Source organism: Lepisosteus oculatus, chromosome 15, assembly GCF_040954835.1.
Source record: "Lepisosteus oculatus isolate fLepOcu1 chromosome 15, fLepOcu1.hap2, whole genome shotgun sequence".
NCBI classification, from domain to species: Eukaryota; Metazoa; Chordata; class Actinopteri; order Semionotiformes; family Lepisosteidae; genus Lepisosteus; species Lepisosteus oculatus.
The window spans coordinates 2643065-2665128 of record NC_090710.1 but is presented as its reverse complement, the minus strand read 5'-3'; the positions used below and the strand labels follow the sequence as shown (position 1 = coordinate 2665128).

General features: G+C 41.8%; 1 protein-coding gene across 4 annotated transcripts in view; it reads right to left on the bottom strand.

Annotated features, from left to right (window-relative positions):
* The window catches only part of cbsb (cystathionine beta-synthase b), a 43733-nt gene that overhangs the window by 11635 nt on the left and 10034 nt on the right, over positions 1–22064 (bottom strand). For 2 of the 4 annotated variants that reach the window (XM_006638918.3, XM_069179264.1), the window contains exons 2-7: positions 11664–11866; positions 10884–10990; positions 6170–6304; positions 2883–2962; positions 2144–2278; positions 479–548 (exon numbers count right to left, since the gene is read on the bottom strand). In XM_006638918.3, the coding sequence (XP_006638981.2) occupies positions 479–548; positions 2144–2278; positions 2883–2962; positions 6170–6304; positions 10884–10990; positions 11664–11860 (724 nt within the window). In that variant the 5' untranslated portion in view covers positions 11861–11866. Of the gene's footprint in view, positions 1–478; positions 549–2143; positions 2279–2882; positions 2963–6169; positions 6305–10883; positions 10991–11663; positions 11908–17945; positions 17984–22064 lie in introns of all 4 variants that reach the window. The other 2 variants (XM_069179266.1, XM_069179265.1) reach the window with 2 other exon arrangements.

The following is a 22064-nucleotide window of genomic DNA, read 5'->3' as shown; positions in this document are numbered from 1 at the left end:
AAAAGAGCTGTACTATAAAGAACAAAAGAGCATAAGAAAGATTACAAGTGAGGGGAGGCCATTTGACACGCCCAGCTCATTTGGTAACTAATAGCTAATTGATATGAGAATCTACTCCATCTGCTTCTTGAAAGAAGGAAGGCTATCAGCTTTAGTATGGCTGGGCAGCTTGTTCCAGACTCCTATAGCCCTTTGTGTAAAACAGCTCTTTTGTTTTACATATAATAACCCGTCAAACACTGCTCATTACATTATCGGAGCACAATACTGTGAATCTGCTTAAACCTCAGCCAATCACGACAGACATTCTGAAAGACATTCCCTTTGTGTGCAATAATGTCATAAGCTCCAGCAAATAGGGTGGCTTTAATTACATAACAGAATAAAGCTTAAATGCATTATTACTACAGCGAAACAGCAGTTTTCCGCAGAGCTCATATATGCTCTTATCACCTTGGAAAAGACACCATAGGCCTACCGTCACACTGCTGCAGAATCTCTTCCGCCGTGGAGTCATAGTGGGCCAGGGGGTTGCTGGGATTGCGGTACTACAGAGGGAAAACCAGGCTAGTGAAGAGTTAGTCTGAAGGAGTCTTTCTTACACATGTCAGAGCAGCTAATACTACTACTACTACTACTACTAATAATAATAATAATAAACTAATAATAATAATAATTGCTTACACTTAAATAGCGCTTTTCTGGACACTCCACTCAAAGCGCTTTACAGGTAATGGGGACTCCCCTCCACCACCACCAATATGCACCCCCACCTGGATGATGCGACGGCAGCCATAGTGCGCCAGAATGCTCACCACACACCGGCTCTTAGTGGGGAGGAGAGCAGAGTAATGAAGCCAATTCATAGAGGGGGATTATTAGGAGGCCATGATTTGCATGGGCCAATGGGAAATTTGGCCAGGACGCCAGGGTTACACCCCTACTCTTCTCGAGAAACGCCCCGGGATTTTTAATGACCACAGAGAGTCAGGACCTCCGTTTTACGTCTCATCCGAAAGACGGCGCCTGTTTACAGTATAGTGTCCCCCTCACTATACTGGGGCATTAGGACCCACATGGACCGCAGGGTGAGCGCCCCCTGCTGGCCCCACTAACGCCTCTTCCAGCAGCAACCTCCCATCCAGGTACTGACCAGGCTCACACCTGCTGAGCTTCAGTGGGTTGCCAGTTATGAGTTGCAGAGTGATATGGCTGCTGGCAAATAGTTTTATGCTACTATTTATGAGGTAAAACCTACATGTTTCCAAACTAGAAGTCACATTATGAACTGACATTTAACAACAAAAAATTTCTCACCATGAATAATAAAATGATGACTTCAGTTCTCTTTCCTACAAAACTAAGATTTCATGATTGAACCCTAATTCATGAATGTGATTTACTAATCTTAAACTTTTTTTAAGATTTCAAAACACCTACAAAAACTAATGAGTATCTTGAGGTTTTCTTTTTTTGGTGCCATAAATGTCACACTAACTTGATGTGGGATTCAGATAAGAAACTCAAATTCAGCTATCATGAAAACTGTTCTAAATTCATTTTACAATGTCATATGAAAATCACACTGGGCAGATGGTACAGACCACTGAAGATGAAGAAACACTCCACTGGCCAAAGCAATTACTGTAAGTTAATTAAAAATGAAAATACAATCAGGAAAAAGTGACGTTAATAATTCTATTACTAATTATTGCTAAGTGTGTGCATGAAATACAATCACTCAGGTACATGTAATGTAATGTAATGTAATGTTCTACCCCTAACACACACACAAAGATGCAAACTAAAAATCTCCAAAATCTCCATTTCATACACTCTTCAAGACAAAGACACACCAGATCACAGCCCTTTGTCTTGCAATTGCACTTATTCAGACTGGTGTTTGGTTTAAAAAACAAAAGGGTATACCAGCCAAGAACACAGCACCTGGTTAACAGAGTGAAATCATGGCGCATCTTCTGTCAATTTGCAAAAGCAGGACCATTAGGTGGACACGACACAGGTGTGACTCCACACCCCTTTGATTACAAAGTGGTCTGATCATTGCTGTGCTCGCCTGAGCGCTGTGGTGAGGGTGTTCAGCCTGTGCCCTGGATCCCTGCGTAGAGGCCCCCAGTTATACCTGGTCCAGGATGTGGGAGTTGGGAATTTCGTTCTTGAGTCTCCAGGACACTCCAACGTGTGACTCCGGGGAGTCGAAACGAGCGCTGGTGGGAGTCCTTACAATCTCGGCCCCCAGGGCTCTGAGAACGTCCACCTGCACAGAGAGCACACACGCCGAGACCACGGCCATCAGTGTGGAAACGGGCTTCCCAAGACTGCTTCAAACACGCAGCAATGTTTGAAAGAGGAAGGATGAGGCAATTCATTGAAAACAAAGGGACAAGCTGCTTCTGTGACATAAACCTGCCTATGTCAGACTATAAATTTTAACAACCGGTCACAGCAGATTCCACAGCTCCAAGATCCTACCAGATGGAGTCAAACAGTTTTAATACACAAGTATCTGTGCATGCCTTTTCAGACAAGGACATTTTGTACTATAAACCCAAACATACATTGGCACTTATTCCTTTATTTACTATCCTAGATGTCAGAATGTTAGTTAAAGGGGAAACATTCTTAATAGGTGGTAGAAAGTCCCTGTGAAACTCTTCTCATTCTAAAGACTCATTTGCAGAGCGGGAACAATGCTTTTTATGTTGCAGGGGCAATGGAAGAAAATACTAGCCTGTATTTTGGCTATTTAACAAAGCTTTCTTTCTGTACAACAGCAGAGCTCAATGTCACCCACTGCTGAAACTGCAGAAAAGAACCTAAAACAATCTTTTTGTAAGCCTGCAGAAGTCAAAACCATTGACCTTTTCCATGCTCATTTTTTCAGGCATCACGATGATACAACGATAGCCTTTGACAGCCGCAGCCAGCGCCAGTCCGATTCCTGGGGAACAAGGAAAGTAGCATTTAAATATGAGGAGGAAATTCACAAGTAAGAACAATAAAATCAACAGATAGAAGCTGGCTGCAGTTGTGCAATTGTAAAAATGTATATTGACTCAACTTCAGTCTATTACAAACCCACTGACTCACACAGCTATCACCTCTACAGCTTTTTCCACTCCACACATACAGTACTAGAAACTATCTCCCTTTTTCAGGTCCTCAGACTCACTGCACGATTATGCAGTGATGACGTGGACCTCCATAACCAAGCCCTCAAAATGCAGTCTTTTTTCACAGATAGAGGATATGCACCATATTGACAGGACCCTCACCTGAAAAAAACAGATCTCAGATCATCAAACTAAATAGGAACGCAGGGACTCACAACCCTACGCTCGAAACCCTGCTTTCCTACCACCCTAACACCCTTTCTATCCCCAGGACCATTAATGACAACTTTCCCATCTTACAGAATGACCCCTCCACTTTTTTCTGACTTCCCATCATCTCATATTGTCAAACAACCTAATCTGCGTCACCTTCTTGTTCACAGCTCTCTTGACCGCTCTCAGCAATCATCCACACCAGGAACTTTCCCCTGCAACAGAGCTCGCTGCACCTGTAAATACTGTATATATCCAATACCAAGCACATTCAAGGCCCCTCTGGACAATTCCAGATCACCCGGATGACACCATTTAGTATTTCCAGCAACCTTGTTTACTGCATCTCTTGTCCAGCCATTTACATTGGTGAGACAAGAAGACTGGCAGAGCTGTGAGAATCAAAGATCTCTCCAGACTGATAGTTCCCCATTTCACCATCTCACCTCTAACAGCCACCATTTTCTGATCTCTCCATTTGCATCTTCTCAGAGGGGTTTTCGAAAGGCATGTTGCAGAAAGACATCCGAAACAAAAATGATCCTTGAACTTGGATCAGACCTTCCTCCTTCTCTCAATATCAGACTCTTCTCATTCTTCCTGACTTTGGACACTCATTCTCACTTGCTTCATGCCCAGTTCCTCCCTGCTCCCCGCCCCCTGTCTTTTTTCCTCCTATGTCTTATCTACCTGCTACATTTCACTCTACCTCACACCTTAGGAAGTCTCCATAGGATTTCTGTGAAATATTGCAGTTCTTTTCTTTACTTTCCAGCATTACAAGCCGCCGACCACTGCTGGTACCATCTCTGGCCCCAGCCTTGTTAAGGGCCCAACACTGCTAAACTGACTTCAGAAGAAGCTCCACAAATGGCGAACTATCTGTAAATCATATCAGTGCTACCGCATATCATCTGAATTGCGTGGTGGCTGGAAGTGGCTGCTGTGAAAGCAAAGCACTTGTCTCTGATTCCTCCAGTAAAACGCCCAGTGGTATAAATAAATACAAACATAAGGTGCGCTGGATAAACACATCTGTCTGCTTCAAGCTCACCTGTGGTTTCTCCCATCATGCCAGCATGAAGTGATAAGTTTATCTCATTATTTAGTTATAAAAAACAAAAAGAACAGAGAAAATGTTTTGCCCTTCACTGTCCTTCAGCATTGCGCGTTCACAGCACAAGACAGTCAAAGCACAAACTTTAGAAATGTAACACAATTTATTAATATTGTTACAGCTTCAGGTGGCTGAGAAGTGTCTCTTAGATTTAAGATCAAGTTTATGACACTTTGCAGAGTAAACAGAGGATGCATGCTGAGGTCTGGGGGGGGGGTCCCTTGAGCGGAAACAATTGTTAAATTTACCTTAGTATACATAGGCAAGCTGTGGATTAGTGATTGTGAAGGAGCAGTACAGACAAACACAATAGAAGATATTCAACATAAGATCACATCAAGAGGACAGAGAAAGGGAAGAAACAACAAAGAGGAAAGAGTAGAGTCCAGAGGAGCTGGGACTTGAAGCTTGTGCCAGGCGAGAGTATTTGAACCTTGAAAGAGAAGAGCATGCTAATCTGTGTTTTTAGGAAACCTGGGTTTCCTAAGTAAAAGATACCTGAGTTAGACACTTCTTTCCTGCTTAAGGTGCATTTTTATAGATAGCAATATTTATTTTCTCATCTATTTTGTGGTATTAGGGGTGCAGAGAGAGATTTAACTGCAGGTTGCTTTGTATTTAGTTGGAAGGCAGCTCATCTCTTGTGTGGCCTCTGTAGGCATATTAAGAGTGTAGTGCTTAGTAGCAGTCTGGGGTTTTCTGGGTGACCAGAAAGTCAGGCCTCTGAAACACCTTGTTTGTAAATACTGTACACGGAGTTACTTGTGTGTTGTACGTTTTGTTGTGTAGTGTAGTTTGTAATAAACTTGTTTAACCAAGTGTGCTTGGATTATTACTCCTCTCAACAAAGCTGTGACAGAGAATATAGAGTTCATGTTCCTCTATTATACCAACCGCTCGGGTATTTTCTGGAAAAAGCACTTACAATTTGGGGATTATGAACATTTATTTTAGTTGACTTAACCACTTGACAAATTCCTGATTTTCACCATTTTCGTAACAATATAATTACAGTTTTATACTTACAAGTATTAATATTTTTTATCTAATTTTACAACAAAATTGTATAAAGGCTTTTAAACCATAAGAATAAACAACTACTTACATTTGAAAAAAAATCTAACTAATTTAAAATACAAGATTTACAAAAGCCCAAATCAGGAGGATTTGCTGAATGATTAAATTCAACTGGATTTGCCAGGACTATGGTTGACTATCATGTTTGCAAATAATAGGAAGCTGAAAGGATTACTGTAAAAGCCCTACAATTTGCAAAATACTTATTTGTTTCTAGCTAGAGGGAGTATCAATAAATTCTACAGCCACTCTAGCATGCTCCTTACACTCACTAAGGTTGAGCCCCACTTGAGCTCTGATAACATAATTCCTTACATTTCTATAGTGCTTTTATGGACACTCCACTCAGAAGTGTTTTACAGGTAATGGGTTTTCAGCTTTGCCACCATCCAGGTGGGTGCTGCACATTGGTGATGCGACGGCAGCCATAGTGGGCCAGAACGCACACCAGCTATCAGTGGGGAAGAGAACAGAGTGATGAAGCCAATTCATAGATGGGGATTATTAGGAGGCCAAGATTAATAAAAGCCAAGGGGAAGTTTGGACAGGACATCTTCTCAAGAAATGCACTGGATTTTTAATAAGCATGAAAATCAGGACCTCGGTTTTGCGTCCCATCTGAACGTACCAGTGTTTCCCGATGTTGGCTCAATGATGGTGTCACCTGGCTTCAGAATCCCAGCCTTCTCCGCGTCCTCCACCATACGCAGGCTGATCCGGTCTTTGACGCTGCCGCCAGCATTGAAGAACTCACACTTAGCCACTACACGGCAGAAGGGAGAGAGATGCGTCACAGCAGCTGCAGAGTTGCATTGTACTTCTCTGGTCTTGTGCAAAAAGATGACATCTACAGTATGTCTGTGTAAATAGACATAGTTACATAAAAAGTTTCCCTCAGAGGACAATAAAATCTTATCTTAATAAGTGCGTTTCTTGCTTCAATAAAAAAATTCAGTGCACCATATTCATTTACTTAATATAACACACAATCATGTTGAACATATTTCTAAAACAAAATTCTTTATATCAAGACAGGCTTTTCTCTCAGGTGTCTGGGATCAGATATCCTGGCACAAACATGAGGAATTCTTTGTTTCATGACCAAACACTTCCAGAGACATTTCTTAAACGAATATTCACTGTACCATTTAATCTGCACTGTATAAAAACTCCTTCCACAGACTTAAACCAAGGAGAATTATTCATACACTGTTGATATTCAAAAATGTAATCAAATGTAGGCAAATGTAATCAAATGGTTATGCACCCTTGGTCAAACAGTTAGTTAAAGCGAATCTCCAAATGAAAAGATGATGGCAACCTCTGTGTCCTACAAACTTAAATGTCACATCTTCCTGGACATTTTAATGCACAACTACTGTTTATGTGCTAATTATAAAAGACTGAAAAAATAGTGAATGTGGCATGCGCAAAGTCTGAGCACCCTTCCAGCTGATTCATTACAATTTTTTAAATTTGTGTTTTTCAAAGCTTGACTTAAATTCAATCAGGTGCACAATCACTCTGATCCTTCTAAGCTCTCAGGTTACGATTGTTGTTTTGCATACTTTCAAGAACCATGTGTTCTTCCAAGCAGCTGTCTAAAGACTTAAAAAAAAGAAAATGGGACTTTTATAAAGCAAGGAAAGGCTATAAAAGGGTCTCTAAACACTTCCAGCTTGCAATATCAGCTGTCAGAAACATTAAAAATGGAAGTTAAAGGGAACTGTTATAGTTAAGGTGAGATCTGGAAGACGGCAAAAATCTCAGGGCTGCTCGAAAACCGGTCAGATCTGCAATGCAGGACCCACAGATCAGTGCAAAGGACCTGCAGAAAAGTTTAGCTGACACTAGAGTTGTTGTCCAAAGTCCACAGTACAGCATTATGTACACAAAAATTATCTCCATGGGAGATTCTATGACCTCATCACAAAACTTGACATGTAAACTAAGCAAATCAAATCCTTGATAAGCTCGAAACATTTAAACAATTAAAAGTGGACTAATAAAAAGAAAATTGACGTTTTTGGCCACAACCACAAAAGACACATTTGGAGAAAAAGAAGCAAAGCATTTGAAGTAAAAAACACCTTGCTAACTGTTAAGTATGGGGGTTGGTTACTTTGGGGTTCTATGGCGGCTAGTGGCACAGGAAATATTGTGCAGGTGGAAGGAAGAATGGATTCAACTAAATATCAATTAATCCTAGTCCACGGTCTTTAGGGCATAAAGGGGTGAATAAGAGGTTGTTGCTGAAGAGTAACACCAATAATAACCCTAACAATCTCCGGATTTGAACATTGTCTGTGGGGAGATCTCAAAAATGCCGGCATGCAAGAAGTCCTAAGAATACTTCTGAGCTAGGAGAGTTCTGCAAAGAAGAGTGGTAAAAAAAAAAAGGCAAGAATAGAAAATTTTACTAAATCCTGACTAACGGGATGCCCAAACATTTGCATGTGCCATATTCGCTGTTTTATCATTTCAAATATGTACAAATTGCAAATACCAATTTTGCATTAAAAATTGCAGAAAGATATCTTGTTTAACTTTGTACCACACAGAGACTGCGCTAGCTTCTTTTCACTCAGAGATTCACTGAAACATACAATCTAACCAGGGTGCCTACATTTTCCGTATACAACCGTATATTAGGGCCTCTGAACGTACTTCTAGCCAACTTTGGTCAATGGATGAATACGTTTTATCAATACAGGGAAGTAAATTTATAGACCTTTATAGACCGGTCCTTGTTTTGCGGCTAGCAATGCCATTTCCGAGATCTGGAGGAAAGCTGGACAAGGCTAACTGAAAGACCGACGTGGGTTCCATCATTGTGGGGTTTGGAAAAGGAGGAGGAACTTGTTACAGTGTTTTTGATGATGATGTTGCTATTGTGGTGTTGTTTGCTGAAACCAAAATAAAAAAATCGGATCGCAAGAAAGAATAGTCCTCATTCTGCTTATTTTATTTTTCACGTTTTCAACAGGAGGGCAACTAAGAACAAAACAGAAAATGCCTAGTTTCTTAAAGTCAAGTCGGCGCGTAGCATTGTAGCATGGATCCATATCTTCCACTATACAGTCACAATGTTCAAAACCACTGGACAAGGCTACATCTTTTCTTCTTTAACATGTTAATCGCTCTGGGAACGCAACTTGGTGCTCTTTTTCATACCTTCAGAAGTATTAACTACTTGGCAAGCAGTTGCCTTCCATTGGGAGAAGCCAGAACCCGTGACAAAACCACACAATCCTGGGATTTTAGTCATTTTCCTTTTAAGTCGCAAACTCCAGAGATTATGTCCCTGGCAAACAATGAGGGCCTTTCCATCACCTCTGAAGCCAGTTACGCAAGACAGAATCTGACTTATAGACTGGACATCTAATCTGCAGTTAAATGAACCATTCCTCTTGGAAGGAAACGTAGTGGCGCAGATGAAAGCCAACACTCGTATCCTAAGACCCCTGAGAAAATGATGCCTTTCACTCTGTGGTTATTTAATTGATATATGAATGGTTCATTGTGGCTTTGTCCTGTGCCCTCTGTAAGAGAGCTATTGGTGAGAAATGAAGCATTCATTCATCTGTAATGTGTCAATTTTGTGTGGCTTCTTTGAGCATCTGCAAAGGCTGGGAGGAAAGACTTAGGTGTTCGTGTTGACACATCATTTTTCTTCTACACAATGTGAGGAAAAATTAAAAAGGCAAACATAAACGTTTGGAAAATACAATTAAAATTGTTAAAATTGAACAATGCACTAGTTAGAAATCTGCACAATTTGGGTGACCAATTTATAAAACCATCCCTGCTTTGGAATCAATCCAGTGAAGGGCAAAGAGACATTCCCGGGTTTAAAGGAATATCCCACAGTGACAAGCTAAACCAAACGCTCAGGGAAGATTACCAAGGGACCCAATTCAAGTGTACCTATACCTCGATCTAGGAGCCCTGCGCTTACGAGATTTCGCTTAGATGAGCAATTTCAATTAACACCCACATTTCCAATAACAAACACAGGTTGATTAACAAAGCAAGGCTGTGAACAAGATTGAACTTCTCTACCTTAAACACCTTGGTTCCCAAATAGCAATGTGTGTGTGAGAAAGCCACCAACCTCTAAGTGTGCTGTTATACAGGGTGTTCATCGGTGCAATTTTTCTTAATATCGCACTGGCCGTGAAGCAAAAACATTTCTGACACGCTACATTTATCTTTGTCAATTGTGCGTACCGTGTATGTGAATAAAACGAAAATTCAGCCAACTGCTGAATCTGCAGATGGTGGTGCTTAGCAGTTTCTAAAGCCAGGCATCCAATTTTGGAAAAAATGGGAAAAACTGTAATTGCAGTGGAATGAAGATCAGACTAAGCGTGCCATGATGCAAAGTTTTCTTCTCATTCGGCTGAAGGCTACCTCGTTGTTTGCAGTTTTTACTAAAAAAGGCCATTGAGGAAGGTGACAAGATGACTTATTATTGTTGACAAAAACCTATTTTTGATAATTACCGGTTTGTCCTTGTTTACATAAGTTCTATTTTTTATAGCACCTACTGTTCATTGCCGTAGCTATCAATTACATTTATGCTCGGCTAAGTTTCCTCATTTTCAATTTTTTTGAAGAGCTCTTCCTTAAATTATTAATGACTAAATAAAGCAATACAAAATATGATCATTACAGTATCACCAATTGATTTGAGAACTGATTTCTCTTTAAGTACAAATACAGTATAAGGCTATTTATTTTTAATGAAAAGCATGAAATAATCAACTGAATTTGTTTTAAGCATTTTTAGGTGAAAATGGATGGAAATTGTGGACAAGAGAACGCATTATATTTTTCCCCATATAACTTAATGCTAATTTAGCCATTGAATTACTGTTTTTTTTTATACATGGGATTTTCAGGAATGCCTTAAGCCCTAAAATTGAGGATTCTGAGTATACCTATCCGTTGAAAGTACTGACCAAGTCAATCCGATGGACTACTTCAGAATCAGTGAAACATGAACCTGAGGATACACATGTAATCTATGTGGAAGTGCATTTAAAACCAAGGATAGGATGCACCTTTACACAAAGGGTTGTAGGACTCTGGAACAGGCCACCCAGCCATGTAGTTGAAGTTAATAACCTAGCTTCTTTCAAGAAAGGGCTGGGTGAGATTGTTGGATCAATTAACTGTCAAATGGGTATATTGGCCTAATTTGCCATCTCTTGCTTGCATGGAGTAGCTGATAAGGCTGTGGACTTGTAACTGGAAGGTTATAGGTACAAATCCCAGGCTAGACACTGCTCCTGCTAAATGCCCAGCTGTACATATGGAGAAAAGGAAGGAGAACTTACACACTTCACACTTGATCCCGTAGGCCTTTGCGATCTTGTTGATTCGTACTAGTGGGGTGTTGCCGATATTCATCAGGATGTTCGGCATGATGCCAGGAGGTTTTGTTCTGCGTTATGAAAAAAGACGGTTATTCAAGATACAGACTGATCACCCAACCCCTGTATTAGGTCTGTCCTGTACAGGGACCAGCATTTTCCGAAAGGAGAAATGTAATCGTGCAGCACACTGATCATGTCACAGGATGAAGCCTTTCTGAACAACATCGTGGGGTGTTAACCCATCTAAGTGCCATTCAGGTTTGACTCCTCAAAGGTCCCCCTTAATCCAGCTGGTGAATATTCTCACTTTACCATCTGATCTGGAAAGCAGTGGGGCGGCTGCTGTGTGTACCACCCAGGTGGGAGCTGCATTTCAGTGGTGGATAAATTAAAGCAAGGACCTACATTTACAAAAATTGTGTATGTTTGAGAGGAGGGGAGTTGCTGCAGAGGGAGGGTGATATCAGACAGATAAGAAACGTAGAGAGCTGAGCTTGAAATTAAGTACATAAAGCCTGTTTTGTAATTTACTGTATACAGCATACCAGCACGTCTCACAATTTGTTAAAAAAAGCATTTTTTTGAGGTGATTCTACCTCCTAACAGGCACAGAACCACACACCCCCAGTCAGAGCAAACCGTGGTCACTTCAAGCAACTTAGACGCGAGCTGCCGTAGGCGAGATGAATGTGGTGAATGTCAGGGGGGTTCAGGCCAGAACGAGAGAGCAGAGACACTCACAGCTCAAGGTGGAGGTGCGGGGACTCAGTGGGAGGGGCTCCCAGCCTCCAGGTGCACTTGCTGGGGGTATCGGGGCGAATCCACTTCATCTCCACGGTGCTGTCGTCTCCGTTCACCGCGCCCTGGTGGGACTGAGCAGACACTGGGCAGGAGCCAGCGGAGCTGTCGTTCTCAGCCTTGACAGGAACGGAGGGCATTCTTACCTGAGACAGGAAACAATCCACGTCACCTTTTCACCCAGTTTCTTTTGAAAAAAAAAAAACAGAAATAACTTCACCTCCTCTTAACCCCTGCATCTCTTTTCTTTCCATTGAGATAGAATATATATATATATTTTAAATAATTTGGATTATGCCAGGACTGTCACAGAGAACCAATTCCATAATGCCTCTGAACATTTTTGTTAATTCTGCAGTCAAAGACTGTTGACAAAACGCACCCATTTACAGTTTCCCTCTATGACCCTCATAAGGACATGGGAGGGATTCAGACCGTTCCAGCTTTCCTTAGAAATGTGCACCTGTCAGAGCCACTCACTAGTCTCTATTCTGCCAAGTCCCATGGGAGCTAAAGAGAAGGTAGTAGCTGCAGGAGGAGTGGTAATGGATCTCTCGGACCGCACGAGCATGCTTACAGACACCCAGCCAGTCAGCAGATCGACTGTGGCAAAATGGGGGAGAACACCTGGCCAGCCCAAGCCCACCAACCCCAGCAGTCCCAGAGGGCTAATGACCCCACACACTTGATCTGGTGATGTCTGGGCTCTCTCTGCTCCGACACTGATGTGGCTGTCTCTATTCTATCTAATTGCATCTCCGGCATAAAAACACGGATGACTCAAAATTTCCTTCATCTAAACTGTGACAAGACTTGCTTATTGGCACCCTCCATCAACTTTGTCAAGCCAATGCTGTAACCCCTCCTATTGATGGAACTGTACTTGAGCTTCAGTCTACAGTGAAAGGCCTGCGGGTGATATTTGATTCAGGCTTGACATTCAACCCACATGTGCAGCATATTGTTAAAACATCTTTCTTTCACTTTAGAAGTATCGCTCGACTACGCCCTATGCTATCACTAACTGTGGCTGAAAAGCTGGTCAACACATTTGTCTTCTCCCGAATCAACTACTGTAATGCTGTAATGTTGGGGTTTCTAAATCCACATTCAACAAACTCCAGTCTGTCCAAAATTCGGCAGCCAGAATTCCTGACCAGGTCTAGTGCAAGTGATCACATTACTCCTACCCTGGGGTTCTTGCACTGGCTTCCTGTCAAGCTTCGTGTGAACCTCAAAATCCTCATGCTCACCTATAAGGCTCTGTATGGCTTGGCACCTCAGTACCTGTATGAGTTACTATCACCCTACTCCCCACCTAACAACCTTTGCTCTTTTTATTCTGTCCTACCTGTCCTCCAAGCCCGTCTGCACTCTATGATTCAAAACCTTCTTCTTTAGAAGAGCCTTAACTTAACTGTTCCTACTGTATTTAGTACCACTACCTACTGTCTCCTCTGTGTGTTCTCATCGTGCATATCTCGTGTATTTTTTTTTATTGTTGTCATTCTGTGAAGCGCTTTGAGAAGTTACCTTTAAAGGCGTGATATAAAATAAAGTTTATTTATTATAATGCTCTATGAACAAGCACCTTCACTGCTTGAGGGGCTTCGGAAGCCCTTTGGAATTACAGTGCCTTGCGAAAGTATTCGGCCCCCTTGAACTTTTCAACCTTTTGCCACATTTCAGGCTTCAAACATAAAGATATAAATTTTTTATTTTATGTGAAGAATCACCAACAAGTGGGACACAATTGTGAAGTGGAACAAAATCTATTGGATTTTTGAAACCTTTTTAACTAATAAAAAATGAAAAGTGGGGCGTGCAAAATTATTCGGCCCCTTTACTTTCAGTGCAGCAAACTCACTCCAGAAGTTCAGCAAGGATCTCTGAATGATCCAATGTTGTCCTAAATGACTGATGGTGATAAATAGAATCCACCTGTGTGTAATCAAGTCTCTGTATAAATGCACCTGCTCTGTGATAGTCTCAAGGTTCTGTTGAAAGCGCAGAGAGCATCATGAAGACCAAGGAACACACCAGGCAGGTCCGTAATACTGTTGTGGAGAAGTTTAAAGCCGGATTTGGATACAAAAAGATTTCCCAAGCTTCAAACATCCCAAGGAGCACTGTGCAAGCAATCATCTTGAAATGGAAGGAGTATCAGACCACTGCAAATCTACCAAGACCTGGCCATCCCTCTAAACTTTCAGCTCAGACAAGGAGAAGACTGATCAGAGATGCAGCCAAGAGGCCCATGACCACTCTGGATGAACTGCAGAGAACTACAGCTGAGGTGGGAGAGTCTGTCCATAGGACAACAATCAGTCTTACACTGCACAAATCTGGCCTTTATGGAAGAGTGGCAAGAAGAAAGCCATTTCTCAAAGATATCCATAAAAAGTCTCGTCTAAAGTTTGCCACAAGCCACCTGGGAGACACCCCAAACATGTGGAAGAAGGTGCTCTGGTCAGATGAAACCAAAATCGAACTTTTTGGCCACAATGCAAAACGATATGTTTGGCGTAAAAGCAACACAGCTCATCACCCTCAACACACCATCCCCACTGTCAAACATGGTGGTGGCAGCATCATGGTTTGGGCCTGCTTTTCTTCAGCAGGGACAGGGAAGATGGTTAAAATTGAGGGGAAGATGGATGCAGCCAAATACAGGACCATTCTGGATGAAAACCTGTTGGAGTCTGCAAAAGACCTGAAACTGGGACGGAGATTTATCTTCCAACAAGACAATGATCCCAAACATACAGCAAAATCTACAAAGGAATGGTTCACAAATAAACGTATCCAGGTGTTTGAATGGCCAAGTCAAAGTCCAGACCTGAATCCAATCGAGAATCTGTGGAAAGAGCTGAAAACTGCTGTTCACAAACGCTCTCCATCCAACCTCACTGAGCTCGAGCTGTTTTGCAAGGAAGAATGGGCAAGAATTTCAGTCTCTCGATGTGCAAAACTGATAGAGACATACCCCAAGCGACTTGCAGCTGTAATCGCAGCAAAAGGTGGCTCTACAAAGTATTAACGCAAGGGGGCCGAATAATTTTGCACGCCCCACTTTTCATTTTTTTATTAGTTAAAAAAGTTTCAAAAATCCAATAGATTTCGTTCCACTTCACAATTGTGTCCCACTTGTTGGTGATTCTTCACATAAAATAAAAAATGTATATCTTTATGTTTGAAGCCTGAAATGTGGCAAAAGGTTGAAAAGTTCAAGGGGGCCGAATACTTTTGCAAGGCACTGTATCTTACATGAGCAAAACAGGTTTGTGAAGTAAAACAAAATTACAGAAACTAGAATTAGCTGAATCAGTGCAACTTCTCCTTCCAGCCTGTGTTTTGTAGGTGGACTTATTTCTACCTTGATGGCTAGAAAACGAATGTTCTGGTTAAAGATTGACCTGACATTGAACCAAAGCCCTGCTCCCGTCCAGCTGGCTTGCTTCCTGGTTGGGCAGTGTGCTACTCCACCTTGTGAACACAGCCAACAGCCTGCAGTGCAATTCAGGCCAGTCAGCCATTGGGAAGTTGCCAGCAGCTCACAAACCTCAAAGCAAAGTGCTCCATGCAGTGCACTACCCATCGTCTGCTTGACCACAACAAACGTTTGGTGTCTGTGCTATCACACACTGTCACACCAAGGACACTGGCTTGATTATTCTGTAAATATTTCATGTTTACATGTACATATTTCATATGTCGGGCATGGCATGTAATATCGAATACAGGGACTCCAACTGAAAACCTGCAGCTCAGGAGACAGGCACTTCAGATATCTGCTCAATGAAAACATTTATCATGGGTTTGTAGACAGCGACGCCAGCAACAGCCATCTGCGTACCCTGTCTTCATGAGCTGCTGAGAATGCACCAATGTTCATTTAGTCATAAGTTTCTCATACAATCATAGAAACATGAAATGACTATTATACAGCATGTAGTCACATTTTAGTCACACAACTGGTTATGAATGCTCTTGCTTTGAGTCAACTAAATCTGAATTGCTTTTTAGTCGTGCAGTCTAATTAAGTCATAAAATGTATAAAGATTTCAAGCTGAATTTATTTTCAGTCTTAGGTATATTAAGGAAATTAAGTTTAGTCCCTTTTTACTTTTAAATTAAAACTGTTTAATTTGACAGAATATATATCCATATAATTGTATGTCAATGTTTTACTTATAAAGTTAAGCAAGTATCAAATGTGTAAAGCCAATGAGGCTCTTATATATAACCTAAGAATACATATGAGCCATGAACTAATTTATGTAAAAAAAAACTGACAAAAGTCATAAAAAGTGTAAAAATGGAATTTGAAGGATGTAATTTACTCTTCAATGATCTATACCGAGTTGCAGACATCATTCATATTGTGCTGCAGCAAACAACTCACAGCTGGCAGTCCACTGAAGTTAAGTAGTTCTGAGCCTAGCCAGTACCTGGATGGAAGACTCCTGGGAGAGCTAAGATTGTCACAGGAAGAGATGTTAATGGGATCACTAGGCAGTGCTTACCCTGCAGCCTGTGTGTCCTAATGGCCCAGTATAGTGAGGGACACACTATATGACAAAAAAGGTGCTCCTTTGATTGGGACATTAAACTGAGGTCCTGACTCTCCATCATCACAAATCCCAAGGCGTTTCTTGAAATGAGTAGGGGTGTTAACCCTGCTGTCCTGGCCAAATTTCCCCCTGGCCTTTACCAATCATAGCTTCACAACAATCCCCAGACAAGGGGGCACATTTGGTGTTCGAGGGCCTAATAGGGGGGTTTCACCAGCCGCTTCGGGGTTCCTCAAGAACAACCAGAGAAGAAACTTCCTGATTTTGTATTGGTGCCAGGGCATTCATAAGACTAGGACCACCATGCTGAGTGATTGAACTGCACCCTGGGATGCAGCTGTCCCTGGAGGTCCAAAAGCACTGGGATCTGCAGCTGCCACTGGTGCTCCTCGCCCGTCGCTCAGGGGGAGCGAGAGTCCTCTGGCTACACTCCTGCCTTCCTCAAGCTCAGGTGCTGCAGACACTGGTGAAGGTGGTCTCTGAGCCAAGACCCATGATGAACGAGTCCAGGTACGCTAGAAGAACCTGAGAGGAAAGGGAGCAGTCCACGACTACGCTGCCGAACGGGACTGAGCAGTGGGGCGGTGGTATCGCAGGAGCCATCACGTGCAGCCCCTCCAGCCACAGACAGTGGTCTGGGTCTACAGTCCTTGGAGGATTCGTGAACGCTGCCCCAAACTGGACACTAAGTGGGTGGGTCCATCCCACGTCATCCGCGCGGAAGTGAAACCAGTTCCAGGGTGCGCATATCTCCACGGGGCCATGTGGTGCTCTAGACCGGGATGCCTCCATGCTGGGGATCAGTTGCATCCTCCCAAATTCCAGCTCACTTGGCTAGCCTGGTGCCCTCTGAGGAAAAAGCCACCCCCCACACACACCAGATCTAGAGAGTGCTCCAGTGCTCATGGAAGACAGTGAGAGCACTCCTCTTACAGTGTAGGGAGTGGGCCCTGTTATTCTGCTGTCCCCCAGAGTGGACAGTGTCAATAACCCTTACCCTTTCCTACTTAAGACTCAACCCTTCCTCCCTTTTGCTCTTATAAAAGCGAAATGCCCCATGGCCACCTTCCAGTGATTACCACATAGCACTGTGAAACTAAAAGGGCAACAAAGCTACACTTTTGATCTTCAGCAAGTCTCCTTAAGCTTATTACCCCCAACCAGACACCAGACCCCTACATGTATACTTGAACAATATAAGAATTAGCCCAATGAACGTACATTCTTCTGAAGAAACAGAAATGTCTGAAAAGAGTGCCACTACTTCTATATTTTCTTGGTTAGCTAAATGACTAATCAGCTACCAACACTCATTGAACTAAATAGCTGAAATATGATTTAAAAATATTCTTTTCAGGTGACCTGTAAATGTTACCAAACGAGCGCACAAAAAACACCTTACACTCACTTTAATGTTCCCAAAATGAGATGTGAACAACTGAAATCAGATTTTGCTTCACTCCGATTAACTCTCATTATTGACGCACAGCGCACTACACAGCTTCAGCTTGTCCGACCAACATTTTAACAGCACAGGGTCCCGATTATCTGACCTAAACGGAACCGATAGTATGTCGGATAATGCGGAAACTGAATAGACAAATCATAAATTAATGGAAGTGCAGTATAAGTATGAAATCAGTATGCAGACCTCAGAGAGACTCCATCTCTTCTGCTCCAAGTCCCCACCTGCAAAGGGAAGAGAGCTAAAACTAACTCTGACCTTTACGAACTAACAGTACTTTTCAAACTTGCATCAATTGCATCATTTACAGCACTGAAATGTTATAGTTTTCTGTGTGGTGTTAATTTTCCATAGTCTGTTGTAATTCAAAGAAAATTGTATTGATTCTGGCTTGCTCCTCCTGTCCTCTCTTTCGAATCTAGTGTAAAGAAATTGGTCTTTAATCTTAGAAAGGGGGAAGTATACTAAAGAGTTCATTTGAATTTTACCCCCAATAGTTTCTCTATTTACATTTGAATATATGCACTGTACTGTATATCTCTATTCACAGTATATGTCTTCACATTTGAACTTCTTGTTTCTTTGAGAGATCACATTTTTTGTACTTTCAGCAACAACCTAACCTATATTTAACCTATATGTTCTGTGTAGGTATTGGTGGATCATGGACTGGCCTGCAATGCCCACTTAGTGTTTTCTAAGTTCTCAGGCAGGACTGTTGGTGGAAGCCTTAATATTAATTCATCCCTACTATTTAGTGAGGTACTTACATACAGTAAGTCATAAAGACTTATATGTTTTGACTGGCTCTGGTTGCCAGGAATAAGCAGCCTTCTAATAATGGATGGATCAGGAAACCAAATCAAATCAGATTAATCCATGGTCATGGTTACTCTCTCGCCTATTTTGGACACTAACTCAAAGACTCTACATAGAATCTTTCTCTCTATACCAACTTCACCATCCCAGCATAACAACTTGGTTTTCCATTATAGGCATCTCATCTCAGTACTGCACTGAGCAGGTCCAAAACCTGATGAGACACAGCAGACCGCACCAGTGATAACACTGTCTCAGCTATGAGCCTCGGCCCCTGCCTTTCTGCATATTCAGTAAAGGAAGTTCTCACCTTTCTATAGTTTCAACTTCAAACTGTACGTGTACTCTGTTCTTGTAATCAACGGCAAGCAACACATTCTGTATGTGAGTAGAATAACCATTATATTAGGGAAAAGATTGCTGTACACAACACTCATAGATTCTGGAGAAACAACTTTTTCCCAGACTGTATCATACAGCAGAGGATCAAATGATATTGCACTGTAAAAGTACAGTTGACTTTTGATGATGGCAGTTTTGTGGGCTTGTAGATGCAAGGAGTGTTTTGCTATCAAGAACACAACATGCTGCTAGGCCACCCTCACAGCACTTTCGCACAGCTGCACATGTCTGTGCAGATAGCTGCATGTCATACTGCAATCTGTGAAGAGTGAATCAAGAAAGCAAGCAATATACAGGAAGCCCCAGCAAAGGCAGCATGCAACCAGCCCATTTACACAGGTGATATTAAAAACAGATATTTATCAGATTATATTTATATCAATAGTTTGACAGCACATGATGAATACATTCATAGTGAAGTGAAGTTGAGGTGAACAAATTAAGTTGTAGCATCTTTTAGAAATAATCCGCTGCCATCGTTTTTCAGGTTCTGCCAACCAGACAATATTTTTTTGCCTCATTATTGTTTTTCCTCATAACATGGGTAATCATGATAGTCAGTTCAAGATTTTTAATTGTCCAGTGCTCACATTTGTAACTCAGTTTTAAGATTAAAACAGAGTATCCATCTTATTAATGCATTATATGATTTTGTATTTTGATAATACACAAATGTTAGGGGTAATTTAAATAACCGCATTTACTATGAATAGCTTACATCACCTTACGAAAAGGAACAACTATTGATAAAAATAAAAAAAGAGGGAAGTGATATACATTTTCTACAATAGATACATTTTTATGACAAGAAACATACTGTAAAAAATAAGTGCAATTAGCGTTAATCTAAGTTTTTCTTCAATGCATCATTCTACAGGGAGAGGGGTGGCTACTTTATATTTTTATTTCAAGAGGTAGGTTAAACTAATGTGTTAAATGTGTGCATTTAACAGAAATCAAAATGAAATTTTAAAGTTAAAAGAGAATAAAAGAAAAATAGACCTTGTGATATCAGATAGTATTACTGAAGAACTTGTTTTTACTCAACATAAATTTTATAATAGTCACAAGGGCACAGAAATTGTTAGCTTTTAGAAGGAGGAATTAAAGTATAAAAGCAACAGAGATATTCAATATCCAGCAAAGAGGACTGAACTGCTATATATCTTAATGAGCAATGATGATTCTAATTATTGTATTGTTCTGTTTCTCTATTTATTCATTTCGACACCATGTCTCATCCCGGTTGCGGTACTGTTTCTCCTCTCTCTCCATATTTCTCCAGTCCGGGAAGCTGTGGCAGGCTGTGTTATTCTGGGTATTAATGCCTCCCTGGAATGCAAGACCCTTGTGTCTTCCTTTTCCTGGGAGCTGAACATCATGAATGAATCCGCTCCCTAAAGCGGAGTGAGCAACACCTCAAAACTCGAGGCTTCCTGATCCCAGTCGATGGGACCCTTCTGTGCTGAAGTAGCCTGCGCTTTTCAAGTCTTCACTTCACCTGCACTGCAGCTCCGGCTCCTGTCCTTCTCCCGGAGGCCTGGAGCCCTGGATTCTTTCCATCTGACCTCAGTCATCCTTCCCTCAACCTAACAGCCCCGTTCCTGTTCCATAGAGAGTCCTGTACTTTAGTTTTCTCTCTAACTGTCCTCATCCCTGATGCCTTCCTGGGTTTTCTCTGGAGCAGGCCTTTTTTCCCGGCCCTTCAGGACTCTTTTCCTTTCTCCCACCTTCTGTTTCTCAGGCCTTCTGGGTCACCTTTTCCTGTTTCTATCTTTGTTCATTTCCTGTCCACCTTCCAACGCCCCAGCAGAGCTTCAGATGTCTGAAGAAGGCCAGGTCCATTCTCAAGGACCCCAGTCATCCCAGTCACAAACTGTTTTCCCTCCTACCATCCGGTAAACGGTACCAAAGCATTCGGTCCAAGTCCAACAGACTACGGAACAGCTTCTACCTCCAGGCAATAAGACTGCTAAATAGCCAACCTGTAGCTCCTTAGCAAATCACCTGTAATGGCTACATGGACACACAATTCTCACTATATCCACCATAACTGCACTACATGTATATATTGCACACACCATGGACACATAACAGCTCTACTCACATTGAGTTTTATTCAATTTAAAAAATGTAACCTCAATTTTGTGATTTTTGTGTTCTTGTGAATTTTTGTGATTCTTGTAATTTTTGTGAGCTCGCAGGAAAAGACATTTCATTGCCAGCAACTACTGCTGAACGCCGTATCGTTTTGCATTTGATAAATAAACTTTGATTTGATTTGATTTTGATTTGATTTATCCTTTTCTTCCTAAGGAGCCAGGCATTCTGAATCCGTTCCGAAGGGTAGTGACTGACTCCTGAGCTCCCTGAGGATTCCTTTGTTCCCGGGCTCTGACTGGAACGGTCCCTTACGGCTGTGCTGACCCGGGGCTCCGGGAGATGAGAGGGGACTAAGGACAGGCTATTAGACCCTGAACGGCCAGTAATCTATTTTTCCGTTATCACCCCCCCTTCACTTCACTCTCCTTCCGTCCCGGAGCACTTGAGCCCCCGCCACTTGTTTTCGGTCATTGCTGCTCCTGGTTCCTTGCATTTGGGTTCTGACAAATAATCACCCATGTGGCTTGGTACAGAAATAGGAATAGGAATTTGCTAAATATTACTAAAATTTGTACACAGGTGAAAACAGGGAGTTGAGTGAGAAAAAATATATGAATGTTTTTGGAAAAAAATACAAAAGGTGAAAGTAGATCAAAATGCACAGCTCATGGTCATCACACATCTGCTTAGCACTTTATCACTGGCCTCAGGGTCCATTGGGAATCTGCTCCTCTAGGGCAGCAGTCCTCTCACACTGTAGCCTGCAAACGCCGTTGTTGAACAAGTAGGTGGCACTACTGTTATACAGTACAGTCTATTACCCTTAAAAGTTCCTCTTAATTCAGTTCATAAAATCCACACATCTCCATCTGATCTGCTCTGTTTCGCAGAATGATATATCACTATCTATGACCAGTAACTGTTTCCGTATTAACTCATTTTCCCTAGTCCATTGGGTTAATAAACTATAGTGTCCAATCA